The sequence below is a fragment of the Halichoerus grypus genome, chromosome 13, assembly GCF_964656455.1.
Source record: "Halichoerus grypus chromosome 13, mHalGry1.hap1.1, whole genome shotgun sequence".
NCBI classification, from domain to species: domain Eukaryota; kingdom Metazoa; phylum Chordata; class Mammalia; order Carnivora; family Phocidae; genus Halichoerus; species Halichoerus grypus.
In genome coordinates this window covers 65,695,320-65,710,732 of record NC_135724.1, presented here as the reverse complement: position 1 = coordinate 65,710,732, position 15,413 = coordinate 65,695,320, and the positions used below count along the sequence as shown (strand labels likewise).

Here is a 15,413-nt window from a genome sequence, read left to right as displayed (position 1 = left end):
ATTAATCCCGTCCAACAGTGTAAAAGTCATCAGAAATCCTATTATATGCCTCATGTAATCTCTCATTCCCTCAGTTTATTCATCTATGCAATAGATACAAATGAGAAAACAAACATGATGTAAGTCCCTAAGAAGTAAACCATTAGAACTCAACAGAACATTATACAAGCCCAGAGCATATTCAAAACGACTACTAAATAGGTCTGTGTTGGGGATCCTTACAATAATGTGGAAAATACCAAGCAGTGGAGCATTCTCAATTCTGCAAAGGAGAACAGAGCCTAAGTTCCTTATGAGGTCCAACTGGTGCTTCAAAAGGCCCCCAACTGCCAAAATGCCCAAAGGCTTGGATAATGCTGTTTCCATAGTGTTTTTGTTCTTTTGCTGAAGCTCCATGTTTGTTTGTTTTTTTCTAGGTGGTGTTTTAAATGTTTCTGCGTAGGACAGTTTTATTAGTAGGTCTTGACTGCTTTGTTAGGGTCACCAAAGTACAGAAAGTACAGTCTATTGCCAAAGTTGGTACATCTGTTATTATGGCCCTTGATTCACTTACAGCAGTGGTTTCTAAAACATTTTTCATTTGTAGTCACAATATTATCCAAATTACTTTATGGATTCCTTTATGGATCCTTTTTGTTATATTGAAATTGTATTGTCAACAATATTTTAGTATGAAATAGCCGAAGCTGTATATCTGGTCCTTTCTAAAATTTTACTTTGCTATAAAATTGACATAGTTTTAATGTAAACAGTTCTATTATGGATGTCCAAAGTACATCTTTCAATTTCAATAAACTTTTGTCCTTTAAACAGATATGGTATAGACCTTTATTGATGTAATTTGGGCTAACATGATGGAAGGTGGTTAAAAAGAGATCATTTCACTTTAATCATCCGAAATTGAGGTTGGAGCATATGCCCATTTTATTCTGGTTTATATTCCACATACATTTAGTTGAGGAATTATACAACTGCTATGTTTTATCAATAAAAAAAAAAAACCCACAGACTACATTAGAATTGCTACATAAGCAAATCTTTTGTTCAAAACGTGAGAGGACTAAAAATTGATAAATTATTCCCATTCCACCTTCTTCATGGAATACAGTAATCATTTTTTAAGATAATGATTATAGTACCTGGTCATTTATCTGATAGCTTCTAGGTCTATATTAGATTTTCTAAAAACTCTAGAAACTCAGATGACTATACTAAAACTAGCTTTACAGGTACATTTTGCTTTAAACTCTTTGCCTCCTTGGATATAAAGTTTTTAACATTTTTCTCTGCACTGAACCAATGTCATCAGTGTTTAATTGATCTATTAATTATTCTTTTTTAAGATTTTATTTATTTATTTGACAGAGAGAGCCACAGCAAGAGAGGGAGCACAAGCAGGGGAGTGGGAGAGGGAGAAGCAGGCTTCCCTCTGAGCAGGGAGCCCGATACGGGGCTTGATCCCAGGGCGCTGGGACCATGACCTGAGCCGAAGGCAGATGCCTAATGGCTGAGCCACACAGGTGCCCCTCCTATTAATTATTCTTAATTGCAGGAAGCTTATATTAATTACTAGAATTTTCTCTGAAATAAATATTCAATTATCTGATTTTAACTTAGACTAAGGCTACTCCTCATAATAAGTGTTTTTGTCTCCACTCACCCAAACTAAGTTCTACATGAAATCAGACTAGTAATAGTAATAATTTGAGCACACCCCCCCGTCCATAATGTGAGAGCAGATGGTGGAGAAAATGTAAAAGCCCCCTCAGCAGAGTCAAATCATCACAGCCAGGGCGTGAGACAAGAATGTAAATGAGTATACACAGGCCAAGAGTAGATTATTTACCCAAAAAATGTTGCCACCCTCTCACCCACCTTCCAAAGTAAAACAAGACAAGAGCTCATTCAACCCAGGAGATATAGAACACAAAACCCATTTTATCCTTACCTTTGGTTCTGTATTAATAAAGTAATATTCATTAAAATGCATTTTTTAAAGGATTTTATTTATTTGAGAGAGAGAGAATGAGAGACAGAGAGCATGAGAGGGAAGAGGATCAGAGGGAGAAGCAGACTCCCCGCTGAGCAGGGAGCCCAATATGGGACTCGATCCCGGGACTCCAGAATCATGACCTGAGCCGAAGGCAGTCGCTTAACCAACTGAGCCACCCAGGCGCCCAAAATGCATTTTTAAAAGAAGATTGATTACACAGCTTTTGAGTGGTCCCAATTTCTAATGGCAGAATATCAACAAGGTAATTTTTCCAATTGCATTTTAGAGATGGAGTGAAAATTTTTTTTCCAGCTTTATGAGTTATGATTGATAAATGCAGTAAAATTCTTTTTTTTTTTTTAAAGATTTTACTTATTTATTTGTCAGAGCTAGAGAGCACAAGCAGGGGGAGCAGCAGGCAAAGGGAGAAGCAGGCTCCCCGCTGAGCAAGGAGCCCGATGCAGGACTTGATCCCAGAACCCTGGGATCATGACCTGAGCCGAAGGCAGACGCTTAACTGACTAAGCCACCCAGGCATCCCTGGGGTAAAATTCTTAAAAGTACTTCTAGATAGTTAAAGGAAGAAGACAAGATATTATGTTAGGGAATTTTGAAACCAGGAGTTCATGGGCAAAATCACCCCACATTGAAGGCTGACTCCCATCCAAGTACTAACCAGGCCCGACCCTGCTTAGCTTCTGAGATCAGACGAGATCGGGCGTGCTCAGGGTGGTATGGCCGCAGACGAAGGCTGACTATAATATGCACTATTTGGAGTAATTTTTTTTTTTTAGATGATACATACGAGAGTGAGTGTGATTGCAACAGGCCTTAAGGCCTCCAGGTATAGACAGGAAATGCTTTGGATATGGATATACCAAGGGGAAAATCTCTAAAGCTGCACTGATGAGGTAAAAGGATACACAGTAACTAAATATTAAAGCTTAACAACTGTTTTCGGACAACTCAAGAAACAGACAAAAACTTGACAACAGAATAGATGATCATCATTATTATAAGTCAAAGAAAGTTATATATTTGCGGCCTTCATGCCCTTTTCAGAAGTCCTGCTCTCTTACTTGTTCTACACCTTTGCGATGATCTTGCCACATGCTGATGACTCCCAAATCTCCATCTTGTTGTCACGACCTCTCCCTTCCTCAGACTGCTATCTAACTGACCTCTAGCCACCCCCCAGATGTCCCACAGGCGTGCCAGTCAAGAAATCTCACCCTAGGTGAGCTCCATCCCCTTGGTTGCCTGTCTCTGCCCATACCATCTTCTCATTTACCCAAGGCTGAAGCCCAAAAGTTATTTTGGAATCCACATTTGCTCAATGGGCACACCCAAGGCCTCTCTGCTCTAGGCCCTCTTCTCTGTCACCGCTGCCCAGTGCAGGCCTTTTCACCTCTTCCCCCGAAAAACCTCCATGCTATTCTTTCTGGCTGGCTGATCTTAGCTTCTGTCTCTCCCCTCCATTCACTCCTACCCATGGCCACCAGACTTGACTTCCCTAAACACATATCTAATGTCATCATCTTCCCTGAAAAGCCCAAAATGGGGTTCCCCACACTACAGGATAATCTATGCACCACATTCAAATACTTTATGGTCTGGTCCCAACTTCCTTTTCTAACCTATCTCTATCTCTTGCCTTCCTTCTCAAGCACCCTACATCCCAGCCACACTTCTACTCTCCTAACACATTGTTAATTTTCCCACATATTTGTGTGAGACTTACCCAGTGCTCAGAATGCTCTCACCTTACATTTGTCCACCTGGAAAACTACAGTTCATGGTTTAAGACCCACTTTAAATGTCACCACCCCTGTGAGTGTACCAACAAACTTCCCTAGACGGGTATACAAGGTATCTCTGCCCTGGGTCCCCTCGGCACAATGTGCTAGGGACACGTCACTATGGACTATGACTAAGGACATATTGTGGATCTCCTCCATCAGGAGGAGATGTGTCCCTCTGTAAGGCAAGAACTGCTTCCCATTATCTTTGTGCCCAAGTCCTCAGAGTGCCCAGCTCTGTAAATGTGTGTTAAAGATAAATTTTATCACAAACAGCTGATTATTTTCCCACTGCTCCTCTTCTAACAACTTCTTCATCTTAGTGACTTATAGACATCTTCATACTTTTGAAAGCCAAAGTTTGCCCAGATTAAGATGAGCTTCTCTATACTCTCACATATTAGTTTTATTTCTTGATTTGATGGGGCATTTCATACACTAAAGAAAATGGGGGCATAGTGAGTGGTAGGTTCCTAACTGCGAGTCTACCCTTACAAGCTGCCACACCACACAGAAGGCACTGTAATGAACTGACACTGCAAGCCTAACATGAAAACCTTCCTATTTCATATCATTGTTACAAGTCATTCTAGTAAAAACTTTGAAGAATTCTTATCATAAAATAATGTACTATTATCCTTAAAAGGTCACAATTTAATATTTTTCCAACATTCAAGAAAAACAAGAATCTGACTAGAAATTTTCCCATTTCTCCATTTCTTCACATTTCCTGACAATTTCCCCTATCAGCAGCCCCGACAACACAAGAACAATTTGTAGGCTAACTGTGTTGTTCCTGGAAGTTGGTTATCTGGCCCTACCCAGAGTCTTGTCTAAGAATAATCCCTCACTCAGAAACATGTACTAGAGGCTCACTGGCCTCTAATAACATTTATTATCTACAATAAGGTAGAGTTCTCAATTTTATTCTTTTATTTCCCTTTAATTAGTTTATATTTGTAAATCTTGTAGTTCAAGTAGATCACCTCCATACTTCAACATACCTTTCTTTTGGATTCCTTTTTTTAAAGATTTTATTTATTTATTTGAGAGAGAAAGAGACAGAGAGCATGAACAGGGGAATGGGCAGAGGGAGAGAAGGAGAAGCAGACTCCCCGCTGAGCAGGGAGCCCGACATGGGGCTCGATCCCAGGACCCTGAAATCATGACCTGAGCTGAAGGCAGACACTCAACTGACTGAGCCACCCGGGCACCTATCTTTTGGATTCTTAATAGTGTCTACTTGAGAGTGTGCTTTAAAAAATAAGTTTTAGGGGAAAAAAAATAAGTTCTGGGAGTTTTACTTTTTTTAAAAAATGAGGATACCCAAAAGAACTGAAAGCAGGGATTCAAAGAGATACATGGACACCCATGTTTATAGCAGCATTATTCACAATAGCCAAAAGGTAGAAGCAAGCCAAGGGTCCAACAATGAATAAATGGATAAACAAAATGTGGTATACCCATACAATGTAGTATTACCAGCCTTAAAAGAGGAAGAAAATTCTGACACATGCTATAACACTGATGAACCCTTAGCACCCATCATGCTAAGTGCAATAAGCCAGTCACAAAAACACAAATACTGTATGATGCCACTCATATGAGGTATCTAGACTAGTCAAGTTCATAGAGACAGGAGAATGGTGGTTGCCAGGGGCTAGGGGCAGGAAGCAGGAGGAATGGGGAGCTAGTGTTTAATGGGTACAGAGTTCTAAGTTTTTAAAAATGAAAATAGTTCTAGGGATGGATGGTGATGATGGCTGCAGAACAATGAAAATGTATTTAATGCCACTGAACTTTACACTTAAAATGGTTAAAACATACTGTTTTCCATAGCAGCTGTACCATTTTTCATTCCTACCAGCTATGCACAGGGTTCCAAATTCTCCATCTTACATATATTTTACCACAATTAAAAAAAAAAAAAGGAGCACCTGGGTGGCTCAGTGGTTCAGCGTCCAACTCTTGATCTCAGCTCAGGTCTTGATCTCAGGGTCAAAAGTTCAAGCCCCATTTTGGGCTCCACACTGGGTGTGGAGCCTACTTTAAAAAAAAAAAAAAAAAAAGAAAGGAGAAGAAGTTTGAGAACCAATTAAAGATCAAAAAATAGGTAACTAACCTAAATATGACAATCCTAAATTGTAACAATTTCTTTTAATAATGACTCAAAAGCACCATTATACCTTACAAAGTACTACAAAAACACTTCGCAAACCCACCCGGCCCCGTGAAACAACTCTTTCTCAGATGATCCAAGAATCTCAGGGCCTATTGTTATTTTTACGCCTCACACGTGGCAGTTGCCAGACTAAACAGCACAGGAAGTAGAACTCCCTGCCTAGTCACTGTACTGGGTAAATGCAGCTCAACCTGAGTCTAGAAGTAAAGAACGCCAAGGCATTATATTCTTGGGCTATAACAGCACAGGAAAAATATCAGAACAGAACAGAACCTACATAACAGATAGCAACTTAGGAACTTTTTAAAAAGTTAATGCAGACTCAGGTCAGAGAGTGTTTAGGATGAGTATTTCCCTGCCCCAAGTGCCCCACCTCCAAAGCGCTGCTGTGAAGACAGAGAAGTGGCCATTGTAACTGACAAGCCCACCAACACCATGGTCTCCCTGCTCCTGTAGCTCTATCTGCAAACTCAACAGAACAACTTCTGTTCCTAAGCAGAGCATGTAGCCCAGGCAGGGTAGCGCTGCTGACCTGCCCTGGCACTCTCTCCTACATGATCACTGGCAGCTGTAATGCTCTGCATTTGTAAATTAGCTGTGCACTTATGCGGCAATCTTGTCTCCCAAATATGACGGGCCCAGTTAGGCTGAAGGTACTGAAGCAAAACACCGTTGAGCAAGCCCCAAAGCCCACAGCGTGTTGTGGAGCTGAGATGAAGCACTCTCATTGCCTAATGTTTCCTCTATCATCTCTGAACAAGCGAGTCCCCTGACTGCCCTATCATAACGTCCGGTGTGGAAAATGTGGAGAACCGTGGCAAAGTGGATCCCAGGAAAAGAGAGAGGAACCATTAAATGCTAGGCTGAATCCATACAGACCCCAGACATCTTGTGAGCAGCAGGTACCTTCTCAAGCACTGAGCTTGCAAAGTTAACCAAGCATCGATTGCCAAACAGCCTTCAGCAGAAATCATCTCTGACACAAAAACAAATATTACATGAGGTTCAAGAAAAAAGCCTACAAAGCAAAACCCCAATGGAAACCTCCCACAGTCCCCTTTTTTGTTGTTGGGTTAAACACTTTATAACTGGATCCCTCTCCTTCCCCTGCCTGTCCTCTTTATTTCTGTCGACCTCTTCCTCTGCCCGTACTCATTACATTTCCAAAATGATTTTTCCAAGTTATGTGAACTTAACATCTCATGCTCTACTGCAAATGCTCTTAACCTTTTTGGAGGTCAAAATCTTACTGAGAATCCCATCAAAGCCCTCTGGCTTTCTCTGCAGGAACAGGCACAATTTCAAGGAATTCACATATGCCCTGGGTCCCCTGGAGGTTAAAAACCTCTGTCCCAGTGGCTGTTTCCTTCCATCTTTCTACATTGAATTTGAGAAACACTTGGCAACCTACCTCCATTTGTGAAAATTATGTAACTGACAAATTTCAAGAATCCATAAGGACTCCTGTTGATGGGGTGGCCCATCCACCCCACTGGTAATCAAAACTCTAAGGGGAGGTCATCTCATACAAGCTCAAGACATTCAGCCAGTCTGACACGAAGCAGCCCTGAAGGACAACTCCCCCCCGGATGATGATACTGCTCCCAGTGACCGCCCTCACACATGTACCAATGTGACTTTGTGGGGACCGCTGAGACTCAGTCTGTTACAACTGGCATCAGTTGCCACCGGCGAGTCATCACAAGAACCTGACCTTGGTAAGCGCATTTTACACTTGAGTGCTGTTCATCCGGGTGACACCAAGCGGGGGCTGGGGAGGCAGGAAGACAGACAGTGCCATGCCAGAGCGTGCTGCCAGGCGCTGCCCCCCACCCCACAGGCTGCAGAAGCTGCCTCACCCACACACACAGACTGAGCCTGCAAAGCCAAATTTCTGAGCTGCTGCTGAGACTCCCATAAAAAGCAATGCTATTTCTAACCTCCCTCACCATGGAAAACTACACATGCCACCAAGCAACCCAGAATCTCTGAAAGGTTTATTTTTATACTCTTCCCCACGCCCCCTACCCTTACCTCCCCCACAAAATTTTTAGGTGGAAAATTTGCTAGCTTTTTAGCAGTTTGACACTACTGTGCTAGGCATGGGCTGACGAAGCTGCTAGCATGTTTGATTTTAAAGCAAAATGAAAAGGTATCTTTCTGATACAGCTCTGAATGAGTCTACTTTAAGAAAATAATACAGTCTAATAATAGAAGGACACAATCCAACAAATAGGCAAAGAATATTCCCAAGTTCGCAGGCCACAGACAGAAATAACAGAGCTAACAAGTTTCTCTTCCCTGTCTCTAAAAGTGGTGCTTCTGCTTGCCGGACTTTCTCTTCACATTGCTGATTTTTCCTAATTCGAACATGGCACAAAGCATCCCTGATGCCCTTGCAGAGTTTCGATTTTTCTTTTGCTGTTCTTAAAGACTGAGGGGAAAGCAGTGAGATGGACTTCAGATCTGAGTCCCCTGACACTGTGTATACACGGGGTAGGCAGGAGGGAGGGAGGAAGAAGAGGAGAGAGAGGAAACAGGAAGAAGGAGGGCCTGAATGAGGCCTGGAGAACCCAAAAACTCTTTGAGAAGCCAAGGGGCAACCCAGAACTAGTCAACCTGGGCTCTGTCCCAGAACTCCTCCCAATGGGAACTTTAGTGTCACTTCTCTAATGACAAACTGGAAGGCCAGAGAGGCACCAACCCACCACTGTCTGGGTTCACACAGACAGGAAGTTTTAGTGCAGCCTCTGAATGATCCTAACCTAATTGTAAAGCAGAGTTTAATCCTCCTTCACGTTAGGGAACCTCCAGCACAATATGGTCATTTACACCAAAGCTCCAAATGTTGTTTGATCACATTTTCACAGTTTAATCTATTTTATTATACATGCCAAGGAAACATCTGGAGAAAAAAAGCCTTGCTTTATTTACCAGTGTAGAAAGCAGGGACCTACACTCAAAAGTGTCCTTTCTCCCAGCACTACTGATCCTCTTTGAGTTTCCTTAATAGTTTAAATTTATGGGACGCCTGAGTGGCTCAGTCGGTTAAGCGTCTGCCTTTAGCTCGGGTCATGATCCCGGGGTCCTGCGATCGAGTCCCACATGGGGCTCCTTGCTCAGCGGGGAGCCTGCTTCTCCCTCTGCCTGCCACTCCCCCCTGCTTATGCGCTCGCTCTCTCTCTCTCAGAAATAAATAAATAAAATCTTTAAAAAAAACAAATTCAACACAAAGCCAAGGAAGTTCAGGTCAGGGATGTATGGCTAGCATCTAAGGTTATGTTTTTATATATTTTATTCATTTATTTGTCAGAGAGAGAGAGCACAAGCAGGGGGAGCAGCAGAGGGAGAAGGAGAAGCAGGCTCCCCGTTGAGCAGGGAGCCCAATGCGGGGCTCGATCCCAGGACCCTGGGATCATGACCTGAGCCGAAGGCAGACACTTAACCAACTGAGCCACCCAGGAGACCCTCAGCTTATTTTTTAATGCTGGAGCATCTCCCCACTGGGACCATAGGTCTTACACAGGAAGACTTTGACACTGCTCTCTGTTCCTCACCATCTACTTCAGATCCTTTAAGGACCTTAAAGGAAACCAAAAGAGAGGTGGGATTTTCCCCATCTGAACCTTTCTTATGTGTGCTGAGAGCCAACCAGATCTAAGTCTGAGGTTTCTTTCTCTCACGACAAGGACACGAAAAGGGTGTGAAAAGCTTGAATTAATGATTTCTTCACCTACATCCTAGAGGCATTGTGCTCAGTCAAGTCACCAGCACTAGCATTCCACCACGCCTGGCTCTAGCAAGAAGATGCCTCATGAAATTCCTCAGCAAACCTCCTCCACCCTAAAGAGGACAGAGAGATCCATGCCTCTACTCCCTCTTCTCTGATCCTGCCAGCACATGGTCCTTAGATCAGAACTAGCATTTGGATGGCAAATAACTGACATTTTATTGAACTCCTACTGTGTGTGAATGCTGAATTAGGCATCTTCACAATAATTCCACAAGATATATATTATCCCATTTAAAGATGAAAAAAGCTGAGACTCACAGAGGCTTAGGCCTTGTCAGAGTAAAACAGTGAAGGAAAGTGGCAAGGACAGAATTTGAGCCAAAGGCCATGTTTCCAGCTATACCTTAAAAAATGTGATACAGCCAAGAGGTATCTGTCTTCAAATTTATCAAATGGGTCAGAATTTTAAATTTTAAAATACATTTAATAACAACCTAGCCCCACCAGGAGTTTCTCATTAAATACTGAAAGGCAACCATGAAAAAAAATAAATAAATAACAACCTAAACATGGTAACCAACCCCATTTTAGAACCAAGTCCAAAAAAACCCACTATACAGTAAGACAGGCACATCCTGCAGTTAGTGCAAAAATCCAGACCTCCCTGGGCCTTCCCAGCCAAGCAGTTGGAGCAGAGCTGTAATGCCACCTGTCCATCTTATCAGCACTTAGGAATGTCTCACGGTCCAGCTGTGAGCTTTGAGAGACAGAATTTTACAAGTAACAGAGCAAATATAAATTCCAGGACAGTCAGCTGTAAGAACCTATTTTAGAGGTGTGAAAGTTCTTACAACACCTCAGAATCCAAGTATGGTGCCTGAAAATGACCCGAGATGCACAAAGCAACACGCAGGTCTGCAGACAGGGATCTGTTCTTTAACCATTCTAATGTTCATAAGGAGCGACACAGCCTTGTATTTAATTTAAAATCCATATACAGTAATGTAGTCAAGAGAAAGATTTCCATTACCAATTTTGAAACCTGCTTAAAATAACTGACAGAATGAGGTAACCCCATATATGGTGGGAAATTGGGTTCTTATGTAATTTGCAAGTATATTTCTACTTTTGTCAAAATTTTGTAAATCAAGCTGTACAGACCTTAGGAGCATAGTCCAGTGGTATTTCAATTATCCAGTAAAATTCTATTTGAAGATGGCTTTAGTTTTTGGTGGGTAAGGTTAAAGAGGACTGGATCTGAGATGATGGAAGAGTAACTAAACTGTGCCCCCACTCTCTTCGGCTCTGGTAGGGATGAGTTGTTGCCTCCCACCTTAAGCTGGTGGTGGGCATGCCAAATTATGGAAGAAAAATAGCACAACTCATCAACACTCACCAAGTAAGGGGCGCCTGGGTGGCTCAGTCGGTTAAGTGTCCGACTCAGGAAACAAACACATTTGAACTGCATTCACTCAACAACAGAGAGGAATTGCCTCCAAAATGGACTCAGAGTGTGTGTGGTTTGTTACATAGTGCATGCTTCGTAGCACCTACAATTTTAGGAAGGTTCCAAACTGTGAAAAGTCCATTTAAATTCAAGGGTCTGTGTGCCTCAGTGAGGAAGCACATTAAATCACTCCAACTGCCTCATCTACTTTCAACCGCAACCATAAATAAAAAGTTTGGATATGCTCTGAGAGAGCATCCAGGGTGGGAATCTTCATCAGTTCCTTTCATGTGACAAATGTTTTACTGAACTCCTCCATTATACCAGTCACTGCTTGAGGCCTGGGCGGGGGGGGGGGGGGGGGGGGGGTAGGTAGCGGGGAAGGAGGGAGATTCTCGCCCTTATAAAGCTTACAGTCTAGTAAAAAACTTGGAATAAACAATGAGTCATACCTGGCACATTAAAATTTAGGAAAAAGCTGCACCTTATATCTTACAGAATTTCTTACTTTCCTGAAGACTCTCACGTATTTCTTCATTTAATGTTCCCCATAGACTGGCAATTAGGCAGAACAAGAATCACTAAAATCAATTAAGAGTTGACAAAATAGAGGCACTGAGCGGTGAAGAGGTATGCCTAAAGTGAAAAGCTGGTGGCGGGCAAGCTGGGGCAGGGTAGGATGCTCCTGGCACCCTCCCAGCACCTTCAATGACAGCCCCCCCAAGGGCTGGCTCTGAATCGGTCCTTGGGTCTGAGGATGTCCAGAGATGACCGAAATACACAGGTGTCATCTAAGCTTCTACTTCCAGATAACCCAATGCCCAGCTACTTACACCCACTCTCCAAAACAGACACAGGCACACAAACGTAAAGCCAAATGCAGTAAATTAGGAAGCCAACCCCCTCTTTACAATAACAAACCATACGTGCTACCAATACAGAGAAAGAAAAACCTGCCCACCTGATGTTACAACAGCTAAGAAAGAGAAAGGAACTAGTATTTATTTAGTATATGCTATATGCCAGATGCTGTATTAAATATGATGACTCCTTTATTTCTGATGGCAATCCCATTATTATCCCCATTTTATGAAGTAGGAAACCAAACAAAACACAGAATTTAGAATGACAAATAAGGAATCCCATTTCCCATGGATCTTAAGTGTTTTTAAGTATCTGGGCATTAAATGCTCAGGTTCAGCAACAAATACAAGTTGAATAGTAAGATTATTTTTTTCAGTAAATTTAGGAATACGTATTTTATATACATTCACAGCTCAACGTGAATTATAAACAAAAAAGAAAAGTCACATTTAATCTGATATCATACAACTTTCCTCCTATCGGAAAAAACTAAATTAGTAAGATAGTCTTTGTGCCTAGAAATTGCATGACTTTTTTGAGAGGTACATATGATGTACCCCTCATAACAGTTAGTGCCGTGACAAACTCTGCTTCACAAACATTATCAAACAGTCTTAACTTCTACTCACCTTTTAAGCTGTATGAAAACTGATGTGAGTTCTTGAAAATGGTCCAGTCAGGAGACAACGGTGTGATGTTACAAATATAGAGCTTGAACTGCTAAAAGGAAAAATAAAGAATTTCACCAAACCATTTCTTGGTTTCTCTTAATGCACCCTCCCTTTCCCCAAGTTCCAAAAAAAAATAAGTTGAGGACTATCACAATAAAAACCACAAATACCAAAATGAATAAAATAAGAAAACAAAGGTAAACATCAAATCATAAAGGAAGGGAGAATTATAGCAAAAAATCTGAGGTAAGGGACATGACTGAGCTAGGGACAAAATCCGCCTATCAGTTCTCGAGCAGCCACAAGGGGCACCCTGTTCTTATCTTCCAAACAAAAGAGACACAATTTATTCCTCTAAACACACAAAACTTTTCTTCAATGAGGGCCCACGAACAAATAATGAACAATGTCCTTATTGGATTTGGGGGTTTTTTTAATCATAACAGTCTGAATTAACTTGTGAGCACGTGGATCCATGCAATCCTTAACTGTAAAGAGAGGCAGGCCCAGGGGCACCTTTTTCCTCCCATGAAATATGTTTAATTTTGTGGGAGCAACACGGACCCTTGCTTGTGAAGACCCTTGGGGGAACACCCATGGTTCTGTCTGAAAGGTAGTCTTTACACCTGCCTTCACCCTGTTGGTAGAACATCCTCCAGTTTGGTGCTCCAGACTTTGTCCAGGTCTAGTTCCAGTTCACACAATCTGTCATGCTCATCCTCATCCCACCTTGATGAGTATACTGTGTGTGCATCACACCATTCCAGGTCACATCGGGTGACTGCCTTGTGCCTTACAAAGCAGTTTCAGGTAAACTCAGTCAACTCAGCCTCAGATACCACAAGCACCTCTCAGCACCCAGCCTGCCAATGTGTAGGATTACTCTCCTGTCCAAGGTTGAATAAGCCACCATCTGTCTAGCTTGTGTGCTGTAGTGTACTCTCCAGGAGACTTGTCCCTTAAAGTGTGTTCCTACCATATGTCACTCCTGAGTGATCAGCCAATGCTAAGACATCCAGATAAAAAATTACTGTGTCTAGCCAGAGGATCCTATGAGATTCCTGTGGAGGTCCACCCTGAACACATGAGCCAAACACCTTGCTGTTTTTATGTAACTCCTTAGTATCAATACTATGAAGCCACAGACATTACTTTCTCCTGTCTACTGTCTACTAAGAGAAGAAAACAAGCCACTTCTGGTTTTCTAAACAGTCGTTTTTATTCTTCAACTGGGATTGCTCTCATCAGTCTTCCTAGGATTCAAATGTTCAGACTTACTGAGAAAAAAAGTCAGTGGAATAACCAGAAATGTACTGTGGTGGGTAAAATGACTCTTGAGTGCAGGCAGAAGCTGAGACTTGCTTCTAACCAACAGAATTTGGCAGAAGTAATGAGACGTCATTCCCTTGATCAGGCAATGCTATACAAGACTCGGCAGACTAGAGAGTGACAGACTCCCTTTTTACCTCTGAAGAGGCGAACTGCTATATGGTGACAAGGACGGTGACGAGGCCACATGGCAAGGAACTGCAGGGGCCTCGAGGAGCTGAGAGGCCCCCAGCTGACACCCAGCAAGGAAACAGGAACATCAGTCCTATAGCTACAAGGAGATGCATTCTACCAACAACTTGAATGATCTTAGAAGTGGATTCTTCCCACTCTTACCTCCAGATGCGAACACAGCTGGGACCACACCTTGACTGCCAACTTCTGATATCCTGAGCAAAGAGCCAGTTAAACCATGCCCAGACTCCTGACCCAGAGAAACTGTGAAGTATTTATGGGTGTTGGTTTAAGCTACTAAGTTTATGGCAATTCATTAAGCAGCAACAGAAAATAAATTTAATTTAGTAATTAAGAACAGGGATTGTATAAAATAAATACATATATATTATATGCATACATAATTGGTACAATAGAACAGCCCTTCCTACCTGCCTCATCCATCCATAAGGGAAAATTCGTTTCTCCTACTTGACTATGAGCTCCTTCTGGGCAAGAACCACATCACCACCCTGACATCCCTTTAGACTCTGCAGAGTATGTGGCACATGGGAGACCCTTACGTTTTTTTAAATAAGCCAAATTAAAAGAGTTATGATTTGCCAATCTCTAGTTTACTGCAATAAGGCCAAAGCAATGGAATTTAGAGCAAAAAGCCTCTAAATTAATTTCAACTAGTTAGCCTCATGCTCTACCCCCAAATGATGAATCCACAATTTCTCCAGTATTGGTTATTTCATTTTACCTGTGAACCTGAGTCAGTGCTTAGAAATGTTTCTCAGTAGTCAGTACTTTTGCCAAATATCCTTGCCACTTTTCTGGCATTTAGCTATCTAAAGCTAAAGGTTAAAAACAAAAAGATCCCTAAGAAATTTTCCACAGGAAGAATTTGTTACTTGTTCTTAATTTCCCATGCATATCAATAATTCATTCCCAACCAAAATGGAAAAACCTGTTACAGGTCAAATAATCCAGCTCTGATTCTGAAACAAAATGCTAATCCAACTTCCTGACAACCTGTATCAAAAGTGCTTTAAGATTGATTTTTTATTTTTAAACAAATGATTTTGAATTCTCTTAAGATTTTACTTAAGCCCTGTTTAAAATAAAAGTTGAATATGTAAATATATTCAGTTTCTGCTATCCTTAAGAGATAAATTGTTTTTTATTACAAAGAAGATAATAATTAAAATATTAACATAATTATAATTACATAAAAAA

General features: G+C 41.6%; 1 protein-coding gene across 17 annotated transcripts in view; it reads right to left on the bottom strand.

Moving 5' to 3' along the window:
* LDLRAD4 (low density lipoprotein receptor class A domain containing 4) overlaps positions 1 to 15,413 on the bottom strand; it is a 431,752-nt gene that overhangs the window by 364,386 nt on the left and 51,953 nt on the right. For 10 of the 17 annotated variants that reach the window (XM_036082623.2, XM_036082567.2, XM_078060656.1 and 7 more), the window contains exon 2: positions 12,648 to 12,738. Coding sequence is in view for 1 of the 17 variants with exons in the window: in XM_078060651.1 (XP_077916777.1) it covers positions 12,648 to 12,738 (91 nt within the window). In the remaining 16 variants the exon portion in view is untranslated. Of the gene's footprint in view, positions 1 to 5,729; positions 5,839 to 12,647; positions 12,739 to 15,413 lie in introns of those variants that run through there. The other 7 variants (XM_036082626.2, XM_078060659.1, XM_036082549.2 and 4 more) reach the window with 3 other exon arrangements.